Raw genomic sequence first — 15,697 nt, forward strand, 5'->3', positions numbered from 1 at the left:
ACCGAGAATCTTTGTGCACTGTCTGTACCACTGCAAAGTGTTTGTGTCAAAGAGGAACAGTAAAATAAATGCTGCTTGCTTCAGTGATCTCTCAAAACACGGTCATGACGAAGAATTAAAATTAACACTTAGGTCTATGAACCTACAAAAAGTTACTTCCCTGGGGAAAAGGTTACTAGGCCAAACAATGGAATGTTTACAGAAAATGAGAATTGTTACCGTATATAGGGGGTATAAGGTATATCAGAGTGGCATGTAGGGGGTATAAGGGATATCTGAGGGGCAAGGTGGTATATAGGGGGTATAAGGCATATCTTAGGGGCAGAGTGGCATATAGGGGGGTATAAGGCATATCAGGGGGCAGAGTGGCAAGCCTAGGGGCAGATGTTGGCAAATAACAGGAAATAAAAACAAGAAATTATTTTTTCTCAATCATAGTTTATTTTTTTCCCTAAATTAATATTAAAATTTGGGGGGGGGGGGTCATCTTATAATCGAGCAAATTCTGTAATTCTTAGCCCAAGGCATTACTCTCCTTTTAAGTGCAACTTCACATTGTAGCCTTTGCAGCTAGTAATTTTGAAAGTGTTCTGAGCAGAGTTTCACACATAATAGCATCAAGGTGTAAGTGATTTCATTTTACTACGCGTTCAATTACTTTTCATCAAATAACTCTCCAGGGAGCCTGTCAGCACAGATTGTTTTCAAGCTTTAGAGTTCACCCATTCATTTTAACTTAAAAACCAAATCATCAGTCAAAGATTTCCTCCTGTATTGATCAGTAAACTAGCCCACTCCACAACTGTTGCATATGTCCTGTAAATGTCTTATAAATCTTCACCACAGTGAAGATCATAGAAACCCCAAATACAGTAGAAGTAATTGTGATGGCAGAAAACAAACTTATTAGCCCATACAGACTGCCCTTATAAAAATACTTTTTACTTATGTATTCTTTAGCATAGCTGTTTGCTCATCCAAAGTTTTCTTGAATTCTTTTACTTGGTAACATTCACTACAGTAAGCACATGAGTTCTGTAGGTCAGTCTTGTGCTGAGCTATATTTCCCATGATCTGTGCGATCTCCATCTTTAGCCATGTTTATTTTGGAAAGTTGTTACATAAATTATTTACTTTATACAGATTTAAATCATTTTTGTTTATAGGTATTAGACTTTATATAAAGGAGGACAATGCATGTAGGAAACTTAACACAATATTTAAAGATTGAGACTAATATATGAGAGGTCAAGGTGCTGCTTGCGAGAGCTCTGTTATTGTCTGTTATTATCAGACCTTTTAAGAATAACATAGGCGAAATGACCAATAACAGACCTATAAAGACAGCTTCATTTTTACTGAATTATTGGCCAAGACAAGATAAAGTCAATATGAGATTGAGAAAATAAGCTTCATATGGCGTTAGGACCAGAGGTCATCCATTTAATTGAACTATAAGAGGTTAGGGAAGTGCTTGCCAGATATCTGTAAAATAAGAGATACTGCGTATAAGCATGCTTGCAAGATGACATCATGTATCAGCAAATGCAAGATTTACATGTATATATATGGCGTATACAAATACATCAGAATATAACCACATGGGACATTGTCCTTAATTATATAATGTGGTTATCAGCATATAAAATACATATATATATATATATAGCAACTGGAAACACTACGCGCAGAAAATTTGTAAAATGAATGCATTATAAAATGTTTAGCAGGGCTGGAAATGCACCAAAAAGAAATATTCTAGATCTGATGTATTTACAGTTCAGTATGAATTGGATTCAACTTAAGTGGACAGTGAGGGCAGTGAAGTTACAGAATGTGGAACAGAGGGAATGGTTAATGTTTTTCACAAATGATGTGGTACTTGGATTGGAAATTGTAATTCAAATTTAGGTTAATGGAGTATTAAGGGATAATTATTCCCTGTTGAGGCTAATTTGGAATTGCTTTGTTATGAGGGCTGCTTTCCTTCTACTTGATTATTAAAATAGCAATATGTAAGAATTAAATTGTCTTTTTTCGAGTTATTACATCTTAGAATTTTGTAGGTCAAAGAAAATATCCATCTTGTCCTACTTAGTTAAAAAAAGTATATGCTATAATTTAAGTGTCAATATATAAGGCGGCATGTTTAAACCAGAAGTATATACAGTATGTATGTATAGGAAATATTCTATGTACTGTAAAAATAACCCAAAATATATTATTGTCCTTTTTTAATTGAATTACTTTTAAAAGTTAAGGTTATAGCACTACAAAATCAGTTTGACCATCATGGTGTGTGTTCTTGTACTTTTGTTCTGGTGTGTCCTCTTATAACTACTTAAAGACATTAATGTTGTTTTTTAAAATGCAAAATCCATTTTTTTTTTACTTATTTCACCCTCTGTGACTTTTGGTTAAGAATAGAAGATAACCGATGATTACATTTATTAAAAGTCATTAATGATTACAATTTGGAGAGCAAATCTCTTGATATGAGTACATGCTGTGCTTTTGTCTCAGATTAGATGGACATTTAGTTTTTCTTAGCATGAAAAATTAAAAGGCTTTAAATGCATTAGCAGCTGCTTTAATACATAATTTTAAGTAGAAAGGACAGTGGAATAAAGTTAAAAACATTTAAAGAATATACTGCATGACCATGCTCCCACAATAAAACTGATAAAAATGCATTAGACTAGAAGTGATAGAAAAGAAATGAAATCACATGCATGTTCTCTGGCTTATAGGAACCATGACCAACTACATAGTTACATAGTTATATAGGCTGAAAAAAGACAGCCTTTCCTATATCTGTTAATTTTTTGCTGTTGATCCAAAAGAAGGCAAAAAACCCCAGTTTGGCTCTTTCCAATTTTGCACTAACCAGGGGAAAAAATCCTTCTTGACCCCAAAATGGCAGATTTCTCCATGGATCAATAAGCTGTTTCCCCATAATTATATCCCCGAATATTATATTTTTCCAAGTATTCATCCAGGCAACACTTCTTCCAGTGAGGTTCAATCACCATGTCCCATCCTGGCTCAGTCATAACTTAAGACCCTATCTCTTTGTAACATATTATAGAGATGTGGACTACACAGAAAAAAATAATTCAGGTCATTCAGTCGTTATAACAAAGGACGTGCAGAGTCATAGTGGCTCAATCTTCCTGTCCTTTTAAAAAAAATGGCGTTTACTGGACATCAGGAGGTATTGTTTGCCCAAAACATTCTCAACAACAGTACTTTCCACCAGAAGAACCCAACTGTCAAGGAATGTGTATTTTGAATCTCGATTGCCTCTATTTGATCTGATCTACTGCCTTGCCTTACTAAATAGAGCCAGCAACAATATGCACACCGGGCCCTGTGGTTTCAAGTTATGCCCCTGCATTGAGACTCGCAGCTCAGTGTATGCTGACCCTGCAGAGCTCCCTGGACATCACACACTGGCGCTAAGTGTGTCCTTCAAGTGCACTGCTAGCAAGCTGGACTCTGGAGATTGTCATTGGTGCCCCTTAGTGAAAACATCCCACTAGATCACCGGGGAACAAATAAGCAAGTCCTGGGGGTGCAGAAAAGAAGGTATAGGGTAGGTAGGGTTGTCTATTAAGCTCCTTGCCTTTTGCCTTGTCTCATGGCTCTTTGAAAAACATGGCGTTCTAATATGGCAAGCCTGCCTAATAGGGAATCCAGCATGCATGGGCAGAGCTGTCCACGGCATTCTTCTTTTTTCACTTTAGATTGTAAGCTCTAACAAGCAGAACCCTAGTATTTGCACTGTACTACAGAATATGTTCATGAAAATTATGGTCATCAAGACCTGATTTGGACACCCTTGCAACTTAAAGGGTGATAGATTTGAATCCATCTAGTTATTTTTCTACATTTCAGAATGTGCAAAAAGGAAGAGTTATTTCCTTTAACTACTGTATGTGAGGGAGTGGTACATTCCATTGATACATTGCATATTCCTTTATCTGTTTCTAAAGTTTATTCCAAAGAGGGAGAGCCGTGGAAGTGATAACACACACTGACATTAATACATCTCACACATCATTAACATTGGTAGGAAGAATTATATCCAGTTGACTCTTTTCTAGGAATTCTTCATTACCCACTCAGCTATGTTTATAAATAATGTGATTTATCTTCATGAGACACTATAATATTAGTTTTGACATGACATTTTCAACAAGAAAAATTACATATACCACTGCCCCACCAAGGAATCCTATAATGTACAATAGCATAACATGGTTATGTCACTTGTTTTGCAAGTTGAATCATTTTAAGTTTGATATTAACGTCCATCATTCACTTTATTTTCAGGTCAAGTTCAGAAAGCAGACGACACAATGGAAGAGACAGGATAACAACAGCTAATGATAAGGGTCCACCAGCTATAGAATCTGGAAAAGAAACTCGATATTGTGCTGTATGCAGTGATTATGCATCTGGGTACCACTATGGTGTATGGTCATGTGAAGGTTGTAAGGCCTTTTTTAAAAGAAGCATACAAGGTGAGTGTGTTTATACATGTAATATAGATCACCATTAACTTAGCTACTCATGTACCTCTTTTGCATATATACACCTGTCACCAGGCTTCCAGATCATTCCCAGATAAGGTCAGGCTCCATGAAGTCCAATATAGTATAGGACGGGGCAGAAGAGAATAATGCTTTATGGTCAGTTGTCCTACCTTTTGAGGAACCCACTTGGTGCCAGTAACAACTTGTGAGAATTGTTGTGGAGGAGGACAACAGGTGTTGCATACATACTATATAGGAATTTATGTGGACATGGTGTCAAAAATGTACATACATACTGTCAAAAAGTCACTTTAACTACAGCAATAACCTGTAAATGATGAACAATTGAAATATATTCTTATAAAAAATGCCCTGCTGCTTAACTTTTTGGAATCTTCAGCGAAGGATGGACAATTTACTGGTAAAGGATCCTGAAATTGTTGTAGGTCTTGCTACAATGCTCTATGTATGGGATATCCATATTAAACCCTATATCCCTGTACAAAATTTAATATCCTGTTGTGCATAATATTTTATAGTATCTTCTAAGCCACATAAACCATAGCAGGAACAGAGTACGCATGTGCCTAGTCAAGATATCATTTAAATGTTCTATGCCTTTTAAGGAATGGAATATACTGTATATCTTATGCTATTTAAATCGTTCCTACTACCGCTTCTGAAACAATGAACAAAATGAAAGGATTGTTTCAAACTCCACTTCTAATAAACTCACAGTTAAATAATTGGTAGTGCTTGTATACCATAGATCCATATGTATTGCGTCTGATTAACAGAGTATTTCAGTGATACAAGAGAGAGTTTGTGGTCATTCAACACAATTGTTTCTATTTGTTCAACTCAACTGCAAACTTGACAGTCAACTGAATTGCTGTAAAGCATATGTCAACAGTACACAACAGTCAATAACGGTTTAGTCCAACTGGACACAACTCAATAGTAGACCTAACTTTTATTAATATTCTGAATTTATAACAGAATTCTTGGTTTTCAAGGTTGTTTTGTTGAGTGCCAGCAAAATAGATATGTCACATAAGCTTTGTGACTTGGCCTTAAGTAAATGACCCTGCCGTCCCTCTAACTTACTTTATTATTGTGGAGGAACTGATGTGGTGTGTTGGGCAGGCCCACTCAATAAAGTCCTAGTTAGCAATAAAATTACAGGGATGACCAATCATAACTAAACAGCAGCACTTATGTGCAGTAGACATTGAGATGCTTTCGGCTTCAATATATATACCGGTATATATTTACATATTCTGTAAATTTATATATATCTAAAATATTATTTTTTTGCTTCTGTCATTATTGAACATACCTTGCAAGTCTCATTTGTTAGGCGTGATGTCCTTCATGTGTCCATGACACATATGTTTTTCCATTGAGAGCTATACACTTGTCAGGCTTTTGTTATAATGTGCCTGTTCTGGGAGCCATGCATTTGGGGACTCTGTCATACTTTAGATCTACTATGCTTAACTTAGGTCTCCTGTAATATACTTGTGGTTAAAGTAAGAAACTTTGTCACTAAAAATATGCAGTGGATGACGATATGTTCTTTTCCTCTTCATAAAACTGATTTATTTATACTTGCTGATGTGTACTAATACACACCTAGGTACATACAGGCTCAAATATTTGCTTTTGAATGGCCACATCTTTATTAGCATTGTACAAAGTATGTAAACTTTATTGACTTTACAGATGTAAACAGTTTGAAGGAACAGGCTAGTCCTCAAAATTGTGTTTTGAGGGTTTTAATGAACTTAAGTGCATATTTGAAATGGACTCCAAAGCATTTTACTGCATGCAAATTATGTATGCATCAATTAGTTATTGGACATCGAAAAATAGACTTCTGTCTTTCACTACTTCTTTTGGCTGTCTCTACTGAAACCAGAAGGTATACAAGTCCTGCACAGACATCAGTAGATTGCCATTTGATATCAATGGGAGGTGAGTCAGTCAGTAGAAGTATCGGCCGGTCCCCTGTGTTCTAGCAAAATATCAGTGTTGAGATAGTATACAGGGTCGGGATGGCTCTTTTTGGCAAGGGGCAATTGCTCTCTGGGCCATCCAATATTGTTCACAAATGGCTGGTCTGACCTAGTCCTTTGTGGACCGGCACAATGTCAGGAACTGCTGGCATAGTGTGAGAGTAACCAGAGAGAAAGCTGCCAGTGAGGTAAGGGAGATGCGAGAGGGAGAGAGTGAGTGTATAAGGGAGAGAGTTTATGCTGAAGAATATATGTATTTATGTGTGGTGGAATGAGAATGCATGTGTGAGTTTGTGTGTAGAATAGGGGGGTAAAAAGAAAAGTAAATGGCATGGTGGACATGGAAATAGAAATGACACAATGTGAGGGAATTCTACTAATCATTCACCTGATAACCAAAAGGTGTACAGTGGAGAGAGACACGAGCATACAATCAAAGTGCCCTATCTCTAAATTACAATTTACTAAACAAAAGTAAATATATTTTCTTAGAGGCACCTAGACTATTTTAGCATCTCTTGCTCCTGAAGCAAGTTAAATTTTAATAATGTTTCAGCTCCCTTCCCCTATATCTAGCTAGCATTTCAACGGTATAGCAATCCTGGGATGGGAATTTTATTTTATTTAGCTTAATGGCTGTTGTAATAATATCAATGAAATGTTAAGCTTTAATCAACCATCAATCAATATCAAACACATATATGTTTTCATTTATTTACTCCTTAAAGTTGTCTATCTCTTTTGATAATTGATATTAAAATATCTACACAATAAAATAATTATTTCCGGGAAGGATTTGGCCATTCAGAAGTCGTAGGAATGATATTTCTTTAACAATGTCCTGTATCAGTGCTCAGTATTACTACAGCTTTATAGATCCATTTTCATGGTCACACTCTTAAATTGATATTCTTTTTGACCCCTGAACGCTACCACCATGCTGTTTAGACCACCACATATTTTGAGTTTAGACCACCACAACGCTCAAGGAATCCTAAACTGAATATCTAAGTCTCCCCCAAAGTTTACAAGGACTTTGTGAAAGCTATATGCCTTCAAAAATAATCTTTATCAAAGGTCATACAGCTGCTGCGTAAAAACATCCATGTTCCTTAAAAAAAGGCTAAATTTTTAGTTAATTTGTCTCTGATTCCTTAAAAGCCATCTTACTGATGTATCAATGAATAATACTGGGCCAGCACTGCCCTTCTTCCAGGAGAAGCTCACTGGTGTTGGCCCTTGATAATGCAAAAGAAGTCAGGGAGATGAAGTGTTTAGACATCCTTCAAACTCCAGGATAAGTTAACACACCCCTCTGACATTTTTTTTAACATGTCTAAATATAGCAATTTCCTAAATTTAGAACTATGTTGCTTATTGCACATTGTTTGTCATGAGTGGCAATTGGTACACTTATCTCAGACCTTCTGTAGATACACCCACTCCTCAGAGTTCACCAAGGTCTAAATCATTACAGCTCTGTATGAAGAATTCACATATCTAGTCGGTGCAGGTGCCGTCTTTTTTTAATCCTGCCTTGTGCTGTATGAACATTTTTTCCCTGATATATAAGTAAAAAGTAGACTTGTGCATTCGTCTTCGGGCGAACATGGAAAGGAACACGAAGAATGCGTTTTCGTGTTCGTTCCGAAGACACGCTGAAGAGAAGACGGCAGCGGTAAAACGTAGGCGAAGACGAAGACACACACCACGAAGATCTTCGTGATTGTCTTCGTCTTCGTCTACCATTCCCCCCCTTCATCTTACCTTGTCTTCGCGGCTTCGCGGCATCGCGGCAGTTCCCGGAAGTGGAAATCCGCAGGTTCGCCGTCACGGGTTACAGGGCAGTGCGAATGAGCCTATTGGTCGCCTACAGGGACCTCCTCTGGCATCAACCAATTGGTTGATGCCAGAGAAAGACCCTGCAGGTGACCAATAGGCTCACTCGCACGGTCTTTGTAGCCCCTGACAGCGAACCTATGGATTTCCGCTCCCGTTAACCCCTTCGATGCTGCGTTATCTAACACAGCATCGAAGGGGTTAACGGGAGCGGAAATCCATAGGTTAAAGGGCCGTGCAAGCGACCAATAGGCTCACTTGCACGGCCCCTTAACCCTTTAAAATAAAGTTAACCCATAACTAATTGAACTAACTAAGTGCCGATGCCACTGGTCTCCCTCCCTGTTCAATTAGTTAAAGACCAGTGGCATCGGCAGGGCAAGTTGCAGCATTGGGGTTTTAAAACCCCAATGCTGCAACTTACCCTGCCGATACAACTGGTCTCCCTCTCCCTCCCTGTAACCTCTTAAAGGTGGCAACCCTATCTCAGAGTTAGGCTGGCATCTCTCAGACTGTAGCAGAGCTGGGACACAAGTTTAAAAAGTATTGCTAGTAAGATTCTTCAGAGATGTATTGTGGTTGACTTTGAAATGAGTAGGAACAATTTTATTAGGTTAACCTTGCCAAATCAATTAAATTTTGTCTGTGGTAAAACCAACAATCAAATTCTATGAGAAAAATGCATTTGTCACTGGGTGATACAATTAGCCTAGTACAAGTTGTTCACTGTAATGAGTTGGCATAACATGTGAGTTTTTTTTTCTCATTTATCTGGTTTGCTTTCAAAAAAAGGCTTTAATCCTTTCTGGGGGAGACCTTCGCATAAGAAGACAGTTAAAAGATTTTTTTTTTTACATCTAAGATCCAAACAAGAACTCCTCCCCCATAGCGCTAATCTTTTACTGCTGTGTCTAATAAAAATGCAAACTTTACGCTGAGAAGTGGCTCCAATTCATAACTGTAATCGTCTTACCACAAGCTGTGAACGTTAAAAAGCAGATGGTTAACAGTAATTCTTGAAAGGAAATAATTATTCAACAGGTGTCTGGGAAAACATGAAAATTGGATCCTGACACACATTCTGCCAAGGTCAATAAAGCAGGATCTGGAGCAATAATACACATTAATGTATACTACTCATGCTTAGTAATAACTACTTTTTTCTAGAAACTTTTACATAAGGAGTTCATGTCATTTTGTACTTCTGTATGGGGGGGACACTTGCCATCCACTTAATAATTGAGGACCTTATATATATGTTTGGGAGGGGAGGAGAGGGAGAGAGAAGTCACATATACTCCCACCATGACTTTTAGTGACCCTTATGTGTTCTAAAAAAAGGGAGAAAAATCAGATTTTACATTAAATGAAGAGTATAGATAATTGTTATGGCCTTATAAGTATATCTGGAAAAAAGTATATGTGGGCAACAGCCCACAATGATGGTTGTTATGAATATTTTATTTATGACATGTATTTCAATTTATTTATTTTTTAATTGTGACATTTTTTTTATAGTGAAGATATACACCAGAGATGTAAATAATTATTTTTGCAAAATATGTTTTCAGAAGGTTGTAGTATTCAACCTATTGTCATAAGTTCCATTTTCAATATGGCACCCTAGGCAGGTGACGTAACCGTCATGATGGAAGGAAGAGGTAGTGGTGTAATCCTATAATATAACTACGGTTACTTCAGCCTAGGCTCTCAACATTTTGTGCACATTATGCATGTCCATGGGAGTCTCAGTAGACCATTGCATGGTATGCTGGTCATGCCAGTGCTGGAGCTGACTGTGGCAAGCATATCACGTGCAAGGCGATGTGATCAGACGAACATACTCCGACATGGAATGTAGATTGGGGAGAGAAAAGAGGCAACTGCTTATGGGGGATTATGCAGAAACACCATGTAAGTTCAAATGGACCCCTTGGCTCACATATTTATTAAAGTGTATACGATGGCTGGATTGTCCCTTTAAGTGAAATCATGACAACTTTTCACATATTAGTAAATCTCTCCTTTAGTGTCTCTAAGGATCAATCTAGTTAAGGTTCTGTTACACACAGCTGTGGGATTGATCTGATGCCAGCCTCTTAAAATACTGTGATTTGTAAAAAAAAAAAAAGAATCAGATAAGAAAAGAAGAAAAATATCCCAATACTTTGCCAAGCCTTAAAACTGATTACAATCAGCCATGTGGCTGTGGGTGGACTTTTTATTTATTTGTTTTTATTTTAATATGCGAACAAGGTAGAGAAGAGCACATAACTTATCATGATAGCTAGAAAGATACTCGATAGAAAGAACCTGACCTTTCCTTTTTTCCTTTTTATATGCTTATTTAATACAATTCTCTAGAAAACGTTAAACAAATTAAACCAAAGGGTCAGAAGCTTGTATCAGAACCAATGCTATATTTCATTTAGCATTGCTTTGCAATTACTTTAATGCTGTTGAGTTCATATATATATATAAACAGGCCCTGAATGGCCATCTGGCACGCCAAACAAATGCGTGAGTAGTGTGCAGACACAAATATCCAGCTGTCGGCTGTGCTTATGTCATCAGACGGCTGCTAGCCTTAAAGTGCCGGGCCCACCTCTGGCCCTGTATAGAAAAATTAAAGGTCCATCATTCCCTGTCATTTCTTGAATGCAGGGTTCTATAGCTAGATGCACGTTCAGCTTTCCGCCAGATTGTACACAACCGAGTAGTTCTTGCCCATTGTCTGTTCATGTTAAATATGCATATGTACCTCCTACAAAGTATTTTAATTTAATAACTTAGTCCATTTTTAATAGACTAATCACTTACCTGCTTAAAAAAAAACCATATACTTGAGTTTGCAAACAGCATAGAAATCCCTTCACTTTCAGTAACTAGTGCTGGCTTCTTCTTAGATTATTTATTTATTTATTTTTTTTAAGTTGCTTTATTTATATAATTTTGTAGAAAAAGAATTACAGAGATTCGACAGACTTAGGCTCCATTACAGACAACATATTTTCATAATTTATAGTCGATCTAGTTTCGAAGCCTTGAAGGTATACACAATTAAATATTGCAGTACAAATTAGACAGAGAAAAAAATAGATAGATAAATAAATAAATAAAAGAATAAAATGACTGTTCTTTTATTGTGTTATTACTGACTTTGTCACACATTCACATCTGAAAAAGCCCCTTTTGTTCGAAACGCATTAGGTGGCTTGTCAGGAAGTGGAATGCAGTGCTGCTTTTGAAGCGATTGTTTAATAGTGTTTGTAAACTATTGAAGTGCTTTGTTAAAGCTATTTCAGCTGTACTTTAAGATTCTGTAACCCTGCTCTTTCTTTACTATGAGCCGGAGCTCACATCAGATATATATTGTATGTTTGTTTTTCTCTTTCTGAACATTAGGGGACATTGTTCACTAGATAGCTGTGGTTCCTGTCCTTTGCTCACTCTTTTTCCTCCCTCTCCTCCTAGCTCTTAACAACTGATACCACATTTCTTATTGCCCACATAATGACTAATTAACACTTCATAATGGGGTAAAGTGGGACAGCATTACGTCACTAATTAAACATTATATACACTCTCTCTAAACTTTCCGTGCCTCCTGACACATATGTCATTTTCTAATAATATATACACCTATCTCTGTGATAGTAGCAGGTCACATTGACAGGATGGTTGTTAAATTGAAGAGAACCAAAAGTTTAATTAGAGTTAAAGTAACTTTCATTGGGCCAACATAGAAAAAGATAGAAATTTGTATAAGCTTTTGGAACCTCAAATGAATCTTCTTCAGAAGGAAAGATTGCAGCTGAAGAAGAGCCCACCGAGGTCCCAAATGCTTATGCAACCTTAAAACTTTTTCTGTGTTGGCCCAAGAAAAGGTACCAACTTTGACCAAGAGTACCAAGACTCCATTTTCTATAATATGAACATATTTATTTTTTCTTATGAAATTTAATTAAAAATTGCTTCTAAGCCAACATGTGGATGCTAAATAGATGAAAGTTTTATTCACATGTAGTTTGCTAGTTTTGTTGAGCCACGACTATATATGGGTCTATACGGTACAATGTCCTCCACATGAATTTTCCACAGAGTCTACCCAAGTCATCTGTCATCAGTCTCGATATGATAACTGAACTTAGAGCAATACTTTTTCCTTATTGGGAACAATTCCATTTACTATTCATTCCTTGATTTGCAAGATTAAAGCCCTGTTGACTAGAAGACCCTTACTTTCCTTAGACATAAAGGGCTGTGTGGGATCCAGTAACCAACATTTTTCCATTAGTCTATTCAAGTAAAAATGCTTTTCAAGGTTCATCTCTCTGTAAAATTTACAAGAACCTTTTTTATTTCTTTTACAGGGCACAATGACTATATGTGTCCTGCAACCAATCAGTGCACTATTGACAAGAACAGGAGGAAGAGTTGCCAGGCCTGTCGACTACGCAAGTGCTATGAAGTGGGGATGATGAAAGGGGGTATGTACCAAGTGCATGGTGAGAGGTTATTGCTAAATGCAAAAGATGTGTGCTTCACTAGTCAAAATCACATTCTATTCCACTGTGTAAAACAGTATCCTAGAAAAATTGGTTTTCAAGTGAATGCATTGTATGTGCACTTAATAATTTATTTTCTTAAAATGTGTCTAAAATATTAACATTAAAGCAACTGTACAACAGAAAATGTAAAAAACTGATTTTTTTGAAGAGGAACGAAGAATTTTTTATGCTTTTTGAAAAAAAGATTGATTTTCAGTTTTAGCGTTAACTGTGATATATATATATATATAAATATAAATATAGTACTCTGGAAAACAATAAGAAAGGTGTGGGAAAAAATGCTGTAATGCAAGAATGTTTTAAAAAAATGTATTTATCAGTTAAGAAAATGTACGTTTTCTGAACAGAAAAAAATCGAAATAAATATTTGGTTTGATAACCCTTTGCCTTCAAAAGAGCGTCACTTCTTTTAGGTACACTTGTGCACATTTTTTTGTGGGCAGCTTCAATTCCTTCTCTCTCTTCATGTAATCACAGACAAACCCGATGATATTGAGATCACTTTCAGGACTCCTTATTCTACACAATGACGGACTGTATGTTTGGGGTCGTTGTCGTGCCGCAGAATAAATGTGTGGCCAATCAGATGCCTCCCTGATGGTATTGCATCATGAACAAGTATCTCCCTGTACTCCTCAGCATTGAGACCATTCATTCTGACCAAACCCCCAACTCCATTTGCAGGAATGCAGCCCCAAATGTGCGAGGAACCTCCACCATACTTTACTGTTACCTGTAAACACTCTTTCTGGTACTGTTTCCAGGCCTTCAGTGAAAAAACTGCCTTCTGCTACAGTCAAATATTTAACATATTTGACTCATCAGTCCAGAGCACCTGAGCTGCCAGTTCAACGGTTTTATTCCTCCTACACAGCTGTTTCTGTTTCAGCTAATGATTGTGTTTCAACCTACATATTAAATTGATGATCATTAGCGCCTGTTTGGTATAATTGTTTAATTATACCCCAAACTATATGCCTACAGTCTCCCTGTACCTAGAGGAATAGAGGCAGTTTTGAAGACAAAGGGTGGTCACACCAAATACTGATCTGATTTAGATTTTTCTTCTGTTCCCTCACTTTGCATGTTGTTAAATTATTGAAATAAACTATTAACATGTCTATTTTTCAAAAACATTCTAACTATATACATATACAGTATTTACCGTATTTGTCCGAATATAGGCCGCACCTTTTCCCCCCACTTTAAGTGCACCTATTTTCATTGCATACTTAAACGAGCACTACATCCCATCCATTTTGAATGTTTAATGCATGGTTAGCTTCTTCTAGTTAAAGCATTCTCCTGTATGTTTGCGCAGTAGACATCTGTTCTAGTCAATGGGAACTGGGTCCCACTGAGATCATTTTGAGTAGCAACAAGCCATCACACGTATGTTATCTGAACACTGATGTTTTGCTAGCATACGTGTCGGCTTCTGCTGCTTCAGTAATTTCAATTGAAGTGTTACGGAGCATATGCAAGAAGTTTACATACTAATGCTTCCCAGTTTCGATGCAGGCAGCCACGGAACTTAAATCAGATAGAACCCAATAACTGAAAAATGCATACTTCAGTTTGTAGTAAAATACATTGGAGTCCATGCAGAATTGACTCCAACATGTCATCTAGACACACAATTTTGTGGACTACACGGTTCATTTAAGAAGGAAGTGGCTTGAAAATGTAATTCTGCAACAGTGCCAGATGTGAAGGTCGGAACACAGAAAGCCTGCATGGAGTTAAAACAAATCAAATGATTAAATAGGAAGTAGAAGCATTCCGGGCATATATTAGACAAATAAAATATATGTACTTTGAAGTCTAGCAAACGTAACGTACTCTCTAGAGAGTTTTACCCTTTACAAACTGTGAGTTTAGATTTCCTCCTGGGAATATACAGGAAGTTTCTAATATAATTAAGATGTTGGGAAACTGCAAATATTTCTTATTACACAAAACAAGTTAAAACCTAGTTTAATACAGTTCTGTTGAGATATGCTGTCTTCAGCTTTCCATGGTTAATGTTCAACATGTCATTCCCACCGCGGCTGACAGCTCTCTTGCTTGATAAATGGACAAATGTAGACCAGTGGCTCATCTCTTTGGCTGAAGGCTGACACAACGCTGCCAGCAATGTGTCTCCTACAAGAGCCAACCAAAACATTGCTAAGATCTCGGCAGTGAGGTTTTTTTTTAATTCATCATATAATAAAATATGATGGATCTCACGTAATCCAATATCACCACATCGGTCAGGGAGTGATCAAATGGCTCTGTTTCAACATGCCAATCCGTGGTAGGGAGTTAACGTTTGGCACTTGTGTATTCTTATCTAAATTTGCCTAAACTGCTTTTTGTTCTGGCGTTTCTCTTTGAAGTACAGAGCTGGGTAGTTTTAGCTTAGAGTGGAAAGTGTACATACATTGAAGCCAGCCTGGATAGGCTTATTAAGTGCTTTTAACTAGTGGCTATTGTTTATACTTAACTACTGCATTGGAAATTGTTTTGAGGAAAAGCTCTGCATAAAAAAAGCTTCTGGTCCAAAGTTTGAAAGGTGGCGTTATCAACAGAGCAATCAGCAACACTTTTGCCTTGGTTTCTGTGGCAAAAAGACTAATTTTGTGTAGCAGAATTACATTTCATACAGAAACATATGAACATATTTGTGATAAATGTTTTTGTTGTTATCTTATACATTCTTAACTGATTTACTAATTTGTTTTATGCC

At 36.9% G+C, this 15,697-nt stretch overlaps 1 protein-coding gene across 2 annotated transcripts in view; it reads left to right on the forward strand.

The window, feature by feature from the left end:
* Nucleotides 1-15,697, forward strand: part of ESR1 (estrogen receptor 1) — a 61,857-nt gene that overhangs the window by 20,371 nt on the left and 25,789 nt on the right. Inside the window, exons 2-3 of one of the 2 annotated variants that reach the window (XM_053461381.1) lie at nucleotides 4,336-4,532; nucleotides 12,769-12,885. In XM_053461381.1, the coding sequence (XP_053317356.1) occupies nucleotides 4,336-4,532; nucleotides 12,769-12,885 (314 nt within the window). The remainder of the gene's footprint in view (nucleotides 1-4,335; nucleotides 4,533-12,768; nucleotides 12,886-15,697) is intronic. The other variant, XM_053461382.1, reaches the window with a different exon arrangement.

The sequence above is a fragment of the Spea bombifrons genome, chromosome 3 (assembly GCF_027358695.1).
Source record: "Spea bombifrons isolate aSpeBom1 chromosome 3, aSpeBom1.2.pri, whole genome shotgun sequence".
Lineage (NCBI taxonomy): Eukaryota > Metazoa > Chordata > Amphibia > Anura > Pelobatidae > Spea > Spea bombifrons.